The sequence below is a fragment of the Scleropages formosus genome, chromosome 8, assembly GCF_900964775.1.
Source record: "Scleropages formosus chromosome 8, fSclFor1.1, whole genome shotgun sequence".
Classification (NCBI taxonomy): Eukaryota; Metazoa; Chordata; class Actinopteri; order Osteoglossiformes; family Osteoglossidae; genus Scleropages; species Scleropages formosus.
In genome coordinates, this window is record NC_041813.1 from 30,572,040 (window position 1) to 30,586,063 (window position 14,024).

Genomic DNA, 14,024 nt, shown 5'->3' on the forward strand with positions numbered 1-14,024 from the left:
AAAACATCAGATACCAATAATGACAACTTTGCTTCACTTCATCTCAATCGTAGTCCAACAGCCAAAAAGTCCGCTCCACTCTGTTCTGCTGAGCGACACTTGTCCCTAACTCAAGGAAGGGTTGTATTGATCTGGAGCAGTGGACGTGATGACGGTTTGCGTGGGAGGGCGCTAAAGCAGCCGTTTCTCAAATAGTCCCACATTTGCGTATTCAGAACGCTATGGCAACGGTCACCGCTCGTGGCTAAGGTGTCATAAACATTAGGGATATTAGGGCACCTCGCTTGCGCCAAAATCACAGTGGGTTAAAATAACTCGCCTACTCTCCAGTGCATCAAGCCACCAGCACTTGGGGATGATTAATTCCATGAACCTCTGCTTCCCAATAAAGCGATTAGTCCAATTTTATTAATTAGCAGCACAAGAGCACCTGCTGGGGGAGGCTCCGGAGGAGTCCGGCTGAACAACAGAATGCGACATGTGCTTAGCCGCATGACTCCTTTCCTGCTGGGGCTATTTAACATTCAGACTGTATTTTGAGATCTTCTCAGGGACTCTGCGGTCGCTTTTGTTACATCCAAGGTAAAAGACACATGGCGAATATGCAACAACACACAGAGCTAAGTAACTTGCATTGAAATTGCTTGGATTGTGCATGTTTTCTACCCGCTTGGAGTCAATTTCTGTGATTCCTCAAAGGGCTATTATGTGTAACTGCAGATTTTGGCTCTAGACTGGGCTGCCCAGCATTTTCAAACATGGATTGAGAGCTCTCATTGCGCTCACCAAATTAATTTCAAGACGGCAGATGGTGGTTAAACTTCAAAAACAGACTTGCGATAAGAGCTTCCCAGAAAAATCGCAAAAAATAGGCTCTTCTAAGATGTCTACACGGGGAATGTTACGGCAGCACGGGGGAGCCTACAGTAAATAAGAGTTACGCAAGCTTGTGTTCGATTGCGAAGACCTGTAATATGACAGGTATAATAAAGGTAGTACAATGACAAAACTGTTGCATTTCTCACAAATGACACCGTTATACGAGCACAAGAACTGTATCAGCTGCAGGTTGTGAGCTGGAGCCATCGCATCAGTGTGTGCAATGAGCCCCAGTTGGGAGCTACGCTTATTTGTGGGTCACCGACCCTTCAACGTCTCGTTCAACAACAAATCAGAAACAAACTAAATAAGGAGGAAAAGTTCAGCGTGATTCCGGCATAAGCAAAATAGGTGGAGATGCAATATTATTCCTCTTAGCAAAACACGATAATGATGCTTTGATTCGATTCAGTTCAGTTTATTTTATAGAGTGTTATTCTCACTCTGTGACACAGCGCTGAAGGCATAGGGCAAAGAAATAAGACAGTTGACTACAGACGGGTGTAATGAATTATCAATACATTTATCAAGGTTCGAAGTAAGCCTACTGGCCATGGAGGAAAGGAACAAAAAACTGCCAACTGAAAGTCGGGGAAGGAAAAAAAATCCTCTCGGGGTCCAAGTGCCAGTGGCTTGCCCCCCCCGGACATTCTAGATTAATAAGACTTCTATAATCAGATTACTGGTAACAAAGGCATTGTTGCTGTATGCTTGATTTCCCAGTTCACCAAGGTATGTACATCTCGTTCATCGTGGCGGTTGGTCATCACCTTCAGTCGGCATGGGTCTGTAACGGCCGGCTGGCCTCTCGGGACTTATTGTAGGGTAACAATGCTCAAGAAGAAGAAATTGTTAGTAATTTATAACTTAAGGAAAGAAGTTTAATATGTTGTGACACAAAGGTGGGAAAAACAGAAATACAGCCAAGTGGAAACAAAGTTTGATTTCATCTCTTCAGCTCAGACCCATAACTTCACATCTGTTGTGACTGACGGTCAAAGGGAAAAAAAGATCACTGCCAAGAGTCCAGGGTGAGCAGAGATGCTTTGTTTGATTTGCCTGTTGGTACAACCAAATGTTACTGCTGATTTTTAACAATATGAGCCAGTCTGTGATTTGAGCTCGTGAACAAGTTCATGTCCGTAATCACTTCCTGGAGGGAACGTTGCCGTGATGTCCTTCGAGCCAATTCACAAACTCAAACACTGGGGACTCTCACTGTCATATACAAGGACACACACACACACACACACACACAAAAGAAACCTGTAGGCATCACAAGCCTCTACCTTTTCTCCTAAGCATACCGGAGGATGGATTGACGGTAACATCGACACACTTGGGCAGGTTTAAATAAATTTCTCACTGAGCCACGTTCTAGTCAGCAGCTGATTTTATCCATTGTTACCATCCCAATGATGACTTTGACTAATCCCATGAGTGCAAAGACAGAACAAAAACCCAGAGCCCCGTGGTCCCATGTAGATATTTTTGCCCTAACGCGCATCTGGCAAGATGAAGGTAAACGCTGAGCTGGGATGTTCCTAGAGCAAATTTGAGGAAACGGTGCAAATTCATCCATTTTCCTGCCGGATCAAAAGATGTGTGTGCCCTCAAAGTATTGTGCATAGAGGCGGCCACTTCTTGAAAACCTCCCCACTTCTTGTCACCAAGGGGTCCTGAACAAGCAGAGATCGTATTGTCTTCAAAGGTAGTAAAACTATTATTTTTTTAATATTCTGCTCATACTCCACACGAATGAGCTGCAAAGTAGAAAATTTTTGCCTACTGTTCCTTTTTTGCATCAGGTCGAAATATTCGTAGACGGGAGAGTACCTAATGTCTTCGAGGTGCTTCGCCTCACCCCATTCGCATAGCCGTGAGTATTTTTACATTTACCCTGCCGTACATGCAGAAATGCAACATTGTACAGTTTGAAGAGGAACCTTGCTTATAGATACAGCATCATGTTCCTTCTTGACATTTGAATCCTTTGCTGTGTACTGGTTAAAAAGATGTACTGCCTTCCACAGATACCCTGCTACTTCATCCCCCTCGCTGACCTGTCCAGAAAAGACCTCCATGTGCGGAGCGGTTTTGCTGATGTAAAAAGCACTAAGGTTTCGAACACTCCAGTTTATGGTACTCTGCTTATGCAGCTTCTTTGCATATTTGACAAGGAACATTGACAATATTCTTTTTTTTTTTCTACAGGCAGTTGGCGGCTCTGGTCCTGACCCGTGCCGGCAATACACTCCTACAGCCCGGTCCTGATCTGCAGACTGACAGCCCAGCTGTTCGGGGAAAGGCCTGGCGAAGAACCACACCAGACCACGAGGAACAAACGAGCGCTAAATTCACCGCCAGTCACGCGAGAGATGCGACGCCCAAACTCCTCGGACCCGTCGGCCCCTCTTCTTCGGAACCGCGAGATCGCGATCGAGCCGGAACCCTTGTCTGGCTTCGCGGCTTCGTCGCGACACCATGGCAACCGTGCTTTTGCCCGTCGTTTTCTAAACCTTACATAATTTAGTGTCAAACTCCTCCCCGTGCGTAGCTGAACATGTACTGAAGCAGCTCAAGTTCCTAGAGTGTTTGACAGCGGGGGGGGGCTGGTGTTCAGGGTGGGAGCGAGAAGGAGAGAAGGAGGGTACGCGGCTACATCTCAGAACTGTGCCTGCTTATCAGACCGCCGCGGGCTTTTCCGAAATACTCGTGAGCTCACCTTTCATCATCTGCGCCCAGAATCCTTGGGGGGGGGGCGCCCCCGTCAGCGCCGGCCTCCCCGGGACTTCTCCCTGCCGTCCCTCTGTCATTAACGAGGGCAGGAGGTTCTGCTCCCGAATTGCCAGATGCTTACTTACCGCACAGTCCGCAATTAACCTCACCGGCGGATGTGTTGCGTTAATGAGAGTCGAGCCCACGGGAGAACCCCCCCACCGGCTCTTAGTGACATTTCTCCACCGTTATGCTCCCTACCTTCATTTCGCCTGCTAGTCACTGATTCTCGCCGTCTGCTCTTCATCCGAATTGGCTGTGGAATCACCCGATGAGCATGTTTAAGAGCATAATACTTGACATAATAATCCAGTTGATGACAATTCTCACCTTAGAGACTAATAAGACCTTCCAGAACACAATGCAAGGCCACTCAAGCGAAGCCTCAAGTCTCTCCTGAATTGAACTGGACCTTCATCGCATGAGATGTCACCCATTAGGTGTGTGAACGGCAGAGCAGCTGCTCTACTGTGCTCTGTAATACCGGTGGCAGGTGTGCAAATTAGAATTTTCCCTCGAGAAAAAAAATATTTACGTGCAACACCGAAGTACCCAGCAGCTTCGGCGCAGAGTGTCCGCAACACAAAGGCGAAGCCTTTGTTGTACCGTGTGCTCGGATTCTCAGAAAACCATTTATTCGTTTATCTTACGTCACTTTCCATAGCAAATTACAATATTAGATTAGTATTCCAAGCGCCTCACAGTTATTTATCCATTCAGCTGAGTAATTTCTACTGTGTCCATGCAGGGTAGCTGTCTACTTCAGCGGTACCGCAGCAGGAGCGGGGATTTGAACTAGGGTCACGGCTCTTACCACTCAACTACCTGCTGCCTGAAAAATGAACAGAAAACGGGAGAGAAAGCGGGCAAAAAAAAAAGTGCAAAGAACTCATTTTGCTCCTATTCGCAAGTAAAAGAAGACGTGCGGACAGAGCGGGATTCCGACAGTTTCGCCAAACTAGATGAGACGACACGATAAAGGATGTAACGGTGCGCTTTTTTTTGATTCGGTCTCATCGGTTTTATTTTTTTTTAATGAAAAATGTGGACCGCTGAGCGCTGGCATAAAAAGCTCTCTCCAGAGACGGCGATCAATCCGGTGCCGCTGATGCGCTCTCGGCTAAATTCTCGGGAGACTCGTGACACATCTCTTTCCGCCAGCACGTGCGGTCCAACGCGTAACCGTGTCGTGAGAGAAGGCGGCGACACCTTGACCTTTTTCAGCATTGCTCGCGAACAATCGTAACGCAGAGCGAAGGCGCTGAACGTTCGGCTCGGTACACGGGGAAATAATTACGTGTGAGCCGTGCCTGCCGTCATCGCTCAAGGGTAAGAATGTCGCAGACAGCAAGACGAAGGACAGCAGCACGAAGATCCCCTAGTGAAGGTATGTTTCCGACAAACACTCACCCGAGAGCATCCGAGAACATTAAGGACAAAACAGGAGGACAAATGGAGATGCGGGGGGGCAGCCAATAAGTGGCGGCGTGAGGACATGGGAAAGCTATGGCCGTGCACCCCCGCCGCGCAGCCTCCGGCGTGCGTCGGCCATCTGCGCCGTCGCTTCAAATTCCCAGCATGCTTGGCCGATGCGAGCAAGCCGCTAACGAAGACTATCTCGCCCGGTAGGACCGCTTGCCGCTCTGCCGCGTAGCTCATGTCCTCCGGCTCAGCCCCGGGCGCCCCGCCGCCCGACCTCACGCCCTTATTGATGCGCCCTGCGCCTCCTCCGGACGCCCTGCCAGCAATCTCAATTTCGCTGATGGGAAATGATCCAAATTCGCCAACCTCACCTGTCGGCGCACTTGACGCTCCTGCTTCCGCAGGGACCGCAGTTTGACGCCAGCGAGGGCTGTTGCGGACAGTCCCACCAGCTGATGAAGATTTCAAGAGCGTCAAAGAGAGAAACCTTTTCAAGGCCTAAAAATAGCGGCGGCACCTCGGTGTGGAGCCAGTTTGCAATAATGCTCACGTACGTACATTCTCGCACCTCCCCTCATCATTTCATATCAAAATATAATGCAGAACCGTTAAAAAGTGAAGCCTTGTAGCCATGTTTTTGAGGCAAACGCAAAAACGCTACACGTGTGTAAACACCCAACGTATCTTTTCATCCGATCGGTGAATTGGAGGGATTCAATCGATAGGAGAGCAGACATCGCTTCACTAGTCCAGTTTCATGAGCCCTGCACAACTCCCTGTCCAGCACTACTGTAACAATCCAACTTTACACCGTCGGAGGTTGCTGCGACGCAAAGCATCCGTCCGGAACGTCCGTCATGGCCCCTTGGCAACGCCAATGAAGCGCGGACCGTGAACCGAGCAGCGAAGGTAGCTTCGAACAAAAGCCGGCACTGTTTCCAGCCCGGTGCGGGGGAGGGGCTGGCGGGAGGGACGCGGTCTGTGACGCGTTTTAGGTCAGCTATTCTTGAGGAAGGAGATCTATATCTGGCTCAGGGATCTAACTGCTAACCTACTTTCTTTCCCAGACTCTCTGAATCGTGGGGAAAATTAAATCTGCGTGATCTTTCCGCCGACGGCGAACTCGGATCGGCTCCGCTGGTACTCGCTAATCTTTCTGCGCCGGGGGAAGAAGGGACGAAGGTGAGGGGCGAAACGTCGTAGAGATTCCAGGAGAACGTCAAGGGTTCTCAACTGTCTTTAAGCCTCAAGGCGAAATGCTGGTGAGGCTCTCTTCAAATCCTAAGTTAAAACTCTTCCGTAAGTTAAAATTCTCGGCAGCATCCAAGAAACAAAGGTCGCTCGTATTCCAGAACCAGACGGCACTGAAACCGTGGTTGTACCACTAAGAGAAACGAATGAACAGTAACCGTTATACGGCACGCAGAAAAGAAATTGATGGAAAATTGTTTCCTTGGCATTCGACCTTACCCACTCTCGCCTTTTTTAAGAAAAACTGTGAAATTAAGACAGCTGAGAAGTTCTCGTGGGATAAAGATGGTTTACTCTGTTTTAACCTTTAACCTTTTTTCCTTGCAGAAAAGCACTCAAATGCATAAATGTGTAAAACTCTAAAGTTACCCCAGATAAAGTTATCTAATGCACAGCTAAGCTTAAATAATGGCAATAATTCAAGGCTGTAATGCAGGCCGCTCACCTTTCCTATCGTGGTGGCTGGTGGTGGTGGTGCATGTGCAGGCAGCTCACGGAATGGAGCTGGGCAAATAAAAAGTGTTCAGACACACAAAGATGCTGAAAATACGAAAAGTGCGAGAAGGAGGAGAAGACGCCCCGCGCTCTGTCCTCACCTTCAAGGAGCCCACAGTCGGAACGCAGCACAACTCGTCCAGAGCATCTTAGTAGTCCCATACAAAGTATGTTCAAGGGTCACAACGAAGAACACAACCCGAAAGCAATCGCTCCCCACTCCCCCCAACCCCATCTGCGTGCATGAATGATGCAAGAAATTACCGCAAAGTCAATGTGCCCTCTCTCGACCTGTCACTCTATTTGATTGTCCATCTCAGTACTCTATGGATACATAGCAGGGTGGTAATTAATTTTTTTCAGGTGAGGCCTTTTACCCTGCAGCTCAATGGAAGCTCCAGCAGTACAATAAAAATGTAAATGACCTCCAGATCACACCCTCTGAGCTAAAACTGCCTCGTCTTACTAATGGGTTCGCGCATTTTCCGAGTGAAATGGGAAGACGTGCGACGCAGATGTCCGTCACGGCGCCAAACCATGCCGAGGACTATCGGTAGGAGCGAAGAACGTAAAAATCGCATCATTCGATGACCCCTTGCAGGTTTCGCCAGCCCGCGAGGTGGAGGCGTCGCCACGGAGACGGCCGGCTCAAGAGGCACGGCACAGAGGCGCTCCTTTCCTTCGGCACTCTCGAGAATTTTAATATTCCAAAACAGAACATACTGTAAATATTTTCACGGAGGAGCCGAGCGTGAGGTGGGCCCGGAGGACCCATGCTGTCGCAAGTGATTTGCACCTGAGCGCAAAGTGCTAATGACCGAGAAAAAGGTCTCGTTTCTTGTAAATGATGAAACAGTGAGGCAATAAACAAAAGGGGGCAAAGGCGGTGGAGTTGGAATCTAAAGAAGGGCGACAACCCGAATCTTGGTGCATTTCCAAGAGCGTATTCCCCACCAGACACCTCCTTCAGGTTCCGCAACGCGTATGTCTATGCAAAGAGACACCCCCCCACCCCATCCTGCCGTCCCTCACTCCCAAATTCTTAATACACCCCTGGAGACTACAAGTCTCCGTTATATTACCTAAACAATTTACAACTGTTTACGTGCTGTGGATGCTACTGGATTTTTCCAAGCCTCCAAACTCACGTGTAAACAAATACCAGTTGCTGTCGGTCAGGCCAAAATACTAGTGTAAACTTCACCTGAGGAAGAGCTTACAGTTCTTTAACCATATACATGCAAGTCCTGGATGTAGAGGAGTATGTATAAAAGACCCCCACAACTGGCACCTGAGCTGAGTGTACTAAAATGTATTAAGGTCAAAAAAGTGAAAGCAGTCAAGTTGTATAGGGATATTTCTAGGTGTTGCTGCTGGGTGCAGTAACACTTGGCGTGTCACAGCCCCACTGAAAAGATTTTGGAAAGATACTTGAAATGTGCCAAATTAAGTTTGTATAGCAGCTTAGTTTGGCATGTTTCAAGTATCCTAGGGTGTTTATGTAACACCCAGCTTTGTCAGGTCTTATTGTAAATCAAGAACACTTAACTTGCTTCTCTTTTGATAGAAGTGGGAGAAAAGCCAAGTGGAATTATATTTTGCAATGTAACACTCAACATCTAAATTGAGTCCAAGGTCAAGACAGCATTTGACAGTAACTGGAGAAATACCCATTTAGGTATTCTATGGCTAAAGGGACAGCCTCCTGCAGTTATTGGTCATAGGTACTTGAAGGTAACCTGCATCCCATGAACAAAGACCATGTAGTATCAAAGTCTCTCAGCAGTAAAATGGAACAATGCCATGTATTGCTTTATAGGTACATATTAGGATTTTGTATCTACTCCATGTAACCAGAAGCCAATGCAGCAATTTGAAGTGACTGCAGAATAAGATTGAAGTATTTGCCAATTTGATTCAAGACCATGGATGTAGGAAAGCAAGTGCAGCAAGGCAACATGATGCACATCTCAATGTGCCAGGTAACCCTGAGTAATGCAAGAGTAAAAACTGTCTCAGCTGATGCAGGAACAGCTGCCCAACATTATGTATGGAGAATGTTTACCAGTACCGGAGGTAATTCTTTATTGGGGTCATCCAACAAATGGAAGCATGTCAAAAATAAAGCTCAGCTATAAACCACAGCTGCAAATTCAATTCTCTAGTGAATTTAACTAAAAATCATTTTCAATCAAAAGGCACTGCCATGTTTTAGACTCAGAAGCTGAATGACTTCTGCCCTGTTGAGTTTAAAATGAGGGCTGGGTTGCATCCAGTGCATGGTCTGGCTTCAGGTTGAAAAGGTCACGCAGGTTGACCTCAGGCTCCACGGGGTGTGGAATCAGACGCTCATTGAAGAGCCTCGTCAAGTTGGCTTCCAGCATCAGGCAGCGTGGTAGCCGCATGCGCAAGGCAAATAAGTTGCTCAGGTCATCCTCCACCAAGGGCCATTGCTTGTGTCTTTCCAGACGCTTCCGCCAGCTCTTGTTGACCCTCCGCTGCCTCTGTGGAAGCAAACAGACTCCAGTTATGATCCTTCCCTGCATTCCCAGAATCCTGGACCCAGGGATTCCACATTTACTCTATTGCACAGGTTTTACCATTAAACCAGTTGGGATAATCAATTTCACTTACTGCTGCTTTTATAAGCCAGCAAGAGTCCTTTACCTTATAGGACTCTGGAATTACTGTTCAACCTACCTTCAGTTTGTAGCTACTAGGGTCATGGTGCAAAAGGTGCCTATTCAAGCTCTCCTGGAGGATCAGACCAGATGTTTTAGTATATTATGCATCCAAATTTGTGACAAATTAGAGCTTTGAGAGAACTTTGTTGCTCATGCCATTCACTCACTACTTGAAGCAGTTGAGACATTCATCTTATCACTGAGGGACAATGGAATGAGATCATGATCAACTAAAGGAAGATTACACCTTGGCCATCATTGCAAGCAGACCATGACCGGGGTGGTGACACCTACGAGTGTACTCACACGCATGGCAAAGGCACGCGAACACTCTGGATAATTGCAAGGGTACTTTAGCAGCTGCAGGTGGACCTTGCGGATGTGGTGCTGCAGATTGAAGGTGGTGGTGAAGTAGGCCTTGCAGTCTGGGCTGGTGCAGCGGAGCACCGGCTTCTGCAAACCATGACTGCGCTTGTGGCGCCGTAGTGCACCACGTTTCCCGAAGCTCTTCTGGCATTCCTTACAGGTGTATGTAACTGAAAGAGGACGCTTATTGTGATTAATCCCCATCACTGAAGATGAATCAGGAAGCAGAGGATGGAATCAAACCAACCCCTCTACAGGAAGAGGCCATCAGGTTCAAGCATCTATATAAAAGTATGCTTTACATACCTGCCAGATCCAACCCTGTGTCCCATTTCAGCTTAATTAACATTTTCAGAATTGAAACTGCAGACATGTGTAGCCTTCCAAATCTTTTATATTTTGCCAGCAGTTATGGGAGCTAGAGGTATACAAGCTGGTAGATGCCATGCCAAACTGCCTCACCTGTGTGCTCCTGCAAGTGTTTGCACATCTTCCCCCAGGTGTCTGTCACTATCTGGCAGTCTGGCTGTGGGCAACTGTACCCTAGAAGAGGGTTTGAGGACAATGGTCAGGAATATCCCAGCACTGGATATGGGGTCACATATGCTGTACAAAGTTGATACCATCCATAGTTTTAGCCCCTCTTATGTACAAGAAATCAGACAAAGCACATCCACCCTCTTACCCATGCTTGTGGGTAGCATTTCAGAGCTTCCTGAAGATTCATAGTAGTTCAGGCCAAGTGGCATTGCATCCAAGTACGGTACTCAACATTCCAGTTGAAATCAAGTCCCTAGTGTTCAGGGGCAGGCAAACCCCACCTAGGTCTCACCTGTATGAGTCTTTCCATGTGCTCTGCAGGCAGAGGAGGTCTCAAACGTGGCTGCACAGCCATCGGCCTTACACCTGGAGAAGGTGGCTCAGTATGTTGTACACATGTAGAGCAAAGCATGCAAAAGCTTGGCTACCAAACCATGACTGCTGTCCTAATTTGGTCACCAACACAGGAGTCAGAAGTGAGGCTCTTATTCTTAACCTCGTCACTGACCGCATAAGGATTAATCCTACAAAGCAACCATGTTCAAACAAGCAGGGCAAAGGCAAGTTGGAGTCCAGCTTAATATCCTCTTCACACACATGGATGTCAAGACTGATCTCACTATGAGAGAACGTGAGAAAGCAGCCACTCATCCAAGGGATCAAGCACTGCCTGGAGGGTAGAGGCCTTGCGGCACACATGGCCCCTTGTCACCGGGACAGTGAAACCATGCAACCATCGGGGGGGACTGATGACCAGCTAATGCTGGCAACAGCACTTCCTGAGCAGACAAGCTGCAGCAACCCTTTCAACTTCCCCACTGATGGAACACAGCTGGATTAACAGCCTCACTAATGCTTCCTTATTAGCAAATCTGTTCCATGTCAAACTTCACACCAGGATCTGTTCTGCTACAAGTGAAAGCTCTGTCTACATCATGCATAACAGTCCTTTCTGAAGGGCTTGCAGACTTTTATGCAACTTGTACTGAAAACCAAGAGACGGTTGTGGGAGAGAATGCTCCAGAACAAAGTATGGCAGAAGCTGCTGCTCACACGTACTTAAAAACTGGAGCGATGCCATGTGCAATCAGGTGACTCTTGTACGCCTTACGCTTCCGGAACATCATGGTGCAGTCTGGGAAATGGCACTGAAGAGACATTAAAACAGGTAATGATGTTGGGGGGTCAGGAGCACATATCACTTCCTAATGACAATTTCATCCTTTAAATTAGTTTTAACAGTTAATTTCCCAGTTTACAGCCAGAGGCGGTATGTGCAAGTCTATCAGATGACAAAGCCCGTCACGATCACCGATGAGTCCTCATCCCGCGTTACTGCCTGCTGGCGGGAAACGGGCCACGTGAAAACAGAGCTCCGGCACCCCCTAGTGGACAGACCTGGAAAGACGCGTCCTTGTCGCCGTGCGCATACCGCACGTGCCTCTTCAGCTTGTCCGGCGCGTAGAAGCTCCCGCCGCAGCTCGCGACCGTGCATCTGCAGAAGAAGCGCGAGCGAGTCGGGGCCGAGCGCGACTTCCAGCGCGAAACGACATACTAGCGTTCGGAGGGGAAGCGCTCACCTGAAGCTCTTCTGCCCCGTGTGACGCACTTGGTGGCGGCTCAGGTGCGACTTCCTGAAGTATTTGCGGTGGCAGCCGGGCTCAGGGCATTGCAGGGGTCGCTGCAGGACACAGGGCCTTAACACTGCAGGGCTTTTTCCCCCTCCAAACAGGGGTTCATTGCCACAAACCACCCGTTCGTGATCAGTTCCCCGAGTGGTCATTATGCAAATTTCCTCCAAATTAGCATATTGAATATTTAAATACTTTAACTTTTCTCTATTGCATGCAACCGTGTCACCTAGATTCATTTACACATTTAACAAAGCGGAGCCATTACTGGAGCAATTTAGCATAAAGACCTCACTCAAGGATACTACAGCTGGGAACAAAAACCTGCAACCATGGTATCCAAAAGCAAGTCTGTCCCCCCCCCCATTTACAGTTACACAACACTACAAGTCACACCATTAAGTCACCCATTTCCATAGCTGGGTGGTTTTACTGGAAAAATTCACTACCTTGCACCAATAGGAGGAGGGGCTTAAGAAGCAGCTTGTAAAAGAAGCATTAATAATGGTGTTTTAATGAAGCACCTCATCACCCCTTCATAATGTGACTAAAATGAACTTTCATTCAAAAAAAAAAAAAAAAAAAATACATTTCTTGTGTTACCACAGCACTGAAGGAGTAACCAAGTTCATTACCTCCCCAGTATGGGTGTTCTGGTGTTCCCTCAAGCGCCGCTCCCTGCTGAACGTGGCTCCACATCCTTCGTGGGGGCATCTGAAGATCTGCACAGGTGGGACAGCATCCTCCCCACTGTGCACCACACTGTTCATCAACATCTCAATAGTCTGTCCCAGGAAGCCTTCTAGAGGGATCGCCTTTTAGAGGGATCACCTCCCCTTCCTTGAGCCTCTTATACCTTCACAACAGGCCCAGAATTTGCCTAAACCAACAACCGCCAGCTGTATCGCACCCAGATTAGCTGAACGACCCAGACGAGCACTTTAGTCACTTTATTTAGGGTTTTTCTCCAAAAGCTGCTTAGCTGAACCTTGTCTAACACCAAACATGTTACACTTTCCCATATTTTAACTTTGGATTGAGTGACTGTGACGCCGCAACACAGCCTTCAGATTATTGATTTAATCACTGCAAGTGATTTCAGTTTCTACATAAATGGCTGAGTCATGTGAAATGGTAAAGACTCACAATAAAATGAGGGCAAAAATAAACTTTTATTTATGGCTTTTTTCTTTGCTTACAGTACAAACATCGTGAAACATTCAGCACTTGTTGAGCTGCGTGAGAATGGAATAATTTGTCCACTCCCAGCGGATTAATGAATTTATTCCTAAATATTGCCTGAAAGAGGTGAACCTCAAAGAGGTGAAGGCAACTCGGAAAACTCAACCTGGCCAAAGAAACACGTTTTTTCTGACCGTTAGAACCAGGCACTGAAATGTCTTGTTTGGCACTTAGTTCCTATGAGTAGTGTTTTTCTTTTTAAAATGTATACAGACACCCCTCTACGTACATAAATTCGATTTAAGTAAATGCGGATTTACGTCAGAAATTCCTGGCATACACATTATTTACGGATTGCGCCTTTATTCTACCAGACAGACAAGGCCGGAAGCCGCATATTCCCAGTTCTCGAGTTTTGAGCGCATCTCCTCTCGTCAGCGTAGCGCTTTTTTCGCATGTTTTCTACCTTTTTCATCGTCCGCTGGTAAACGTGCGCTTGAGGAAAAATGAGAACCTTCCGGCAAGCGTACAGCAATCGATTTGGAGATGAAATTGAAAATAATAAGGAAGTACGAAGCTGGACAAAGATTATGCTCTACAGTATAGCGCAGGAGCCAGGTTTAGCTGTATTACAGTGGGTCACTCATCCAGTGGAACACACACACACTATGGGTGAACCTGACCAGCATGTCCTTGGACTGTGGGAGGAAACCAGAGCACCCAGAGAACATCCAAACTCCACACAAACTGAGTGGAGATCGAACCCACATCCTCTGACCACCTGGGCACTGTCACA

The 14,024-nt window shown here is 47.5% G+C and overlaps 1 protein-coding gene across 1 annotated transcript; it reads right to left on the reverse strand.

The window, feature by feature from the left end:
* Positions 1–8,885: 8,885 nt before the first annotated feature.
* 42sp43 (P43 5S RNA-binding protein) lies at positions 8,886–12,848 on the reverse strand. Its single transcript, XM_018764492.2, has 9 exons — positions 12,682–12,848; positions 11,996–12,096; positions 11,814–11,910; positions 11,475–11,563; positions 10,708–10,781; positions 10,338–10,418; positions 9,816–10,045; positions 9,526–9,579; positions 8,886–9,329 (listed from the first exon to the last, which is right to left on the reverse strand). The coding sequence occupies exons 1-9, from the start codon at positions 12,820–12,822 to the stop codon at positions 9,075–9,077; spliced, it is 1,122 nt and encodes a 373-aa protein (XP_018620008.2). The 5' UTR covers positions 12,823–12,848; the 3' UTR covers positions 8,886–9,074.
* Positions 12,849–14,024: the final 1,176 nt, after the last annotated feature.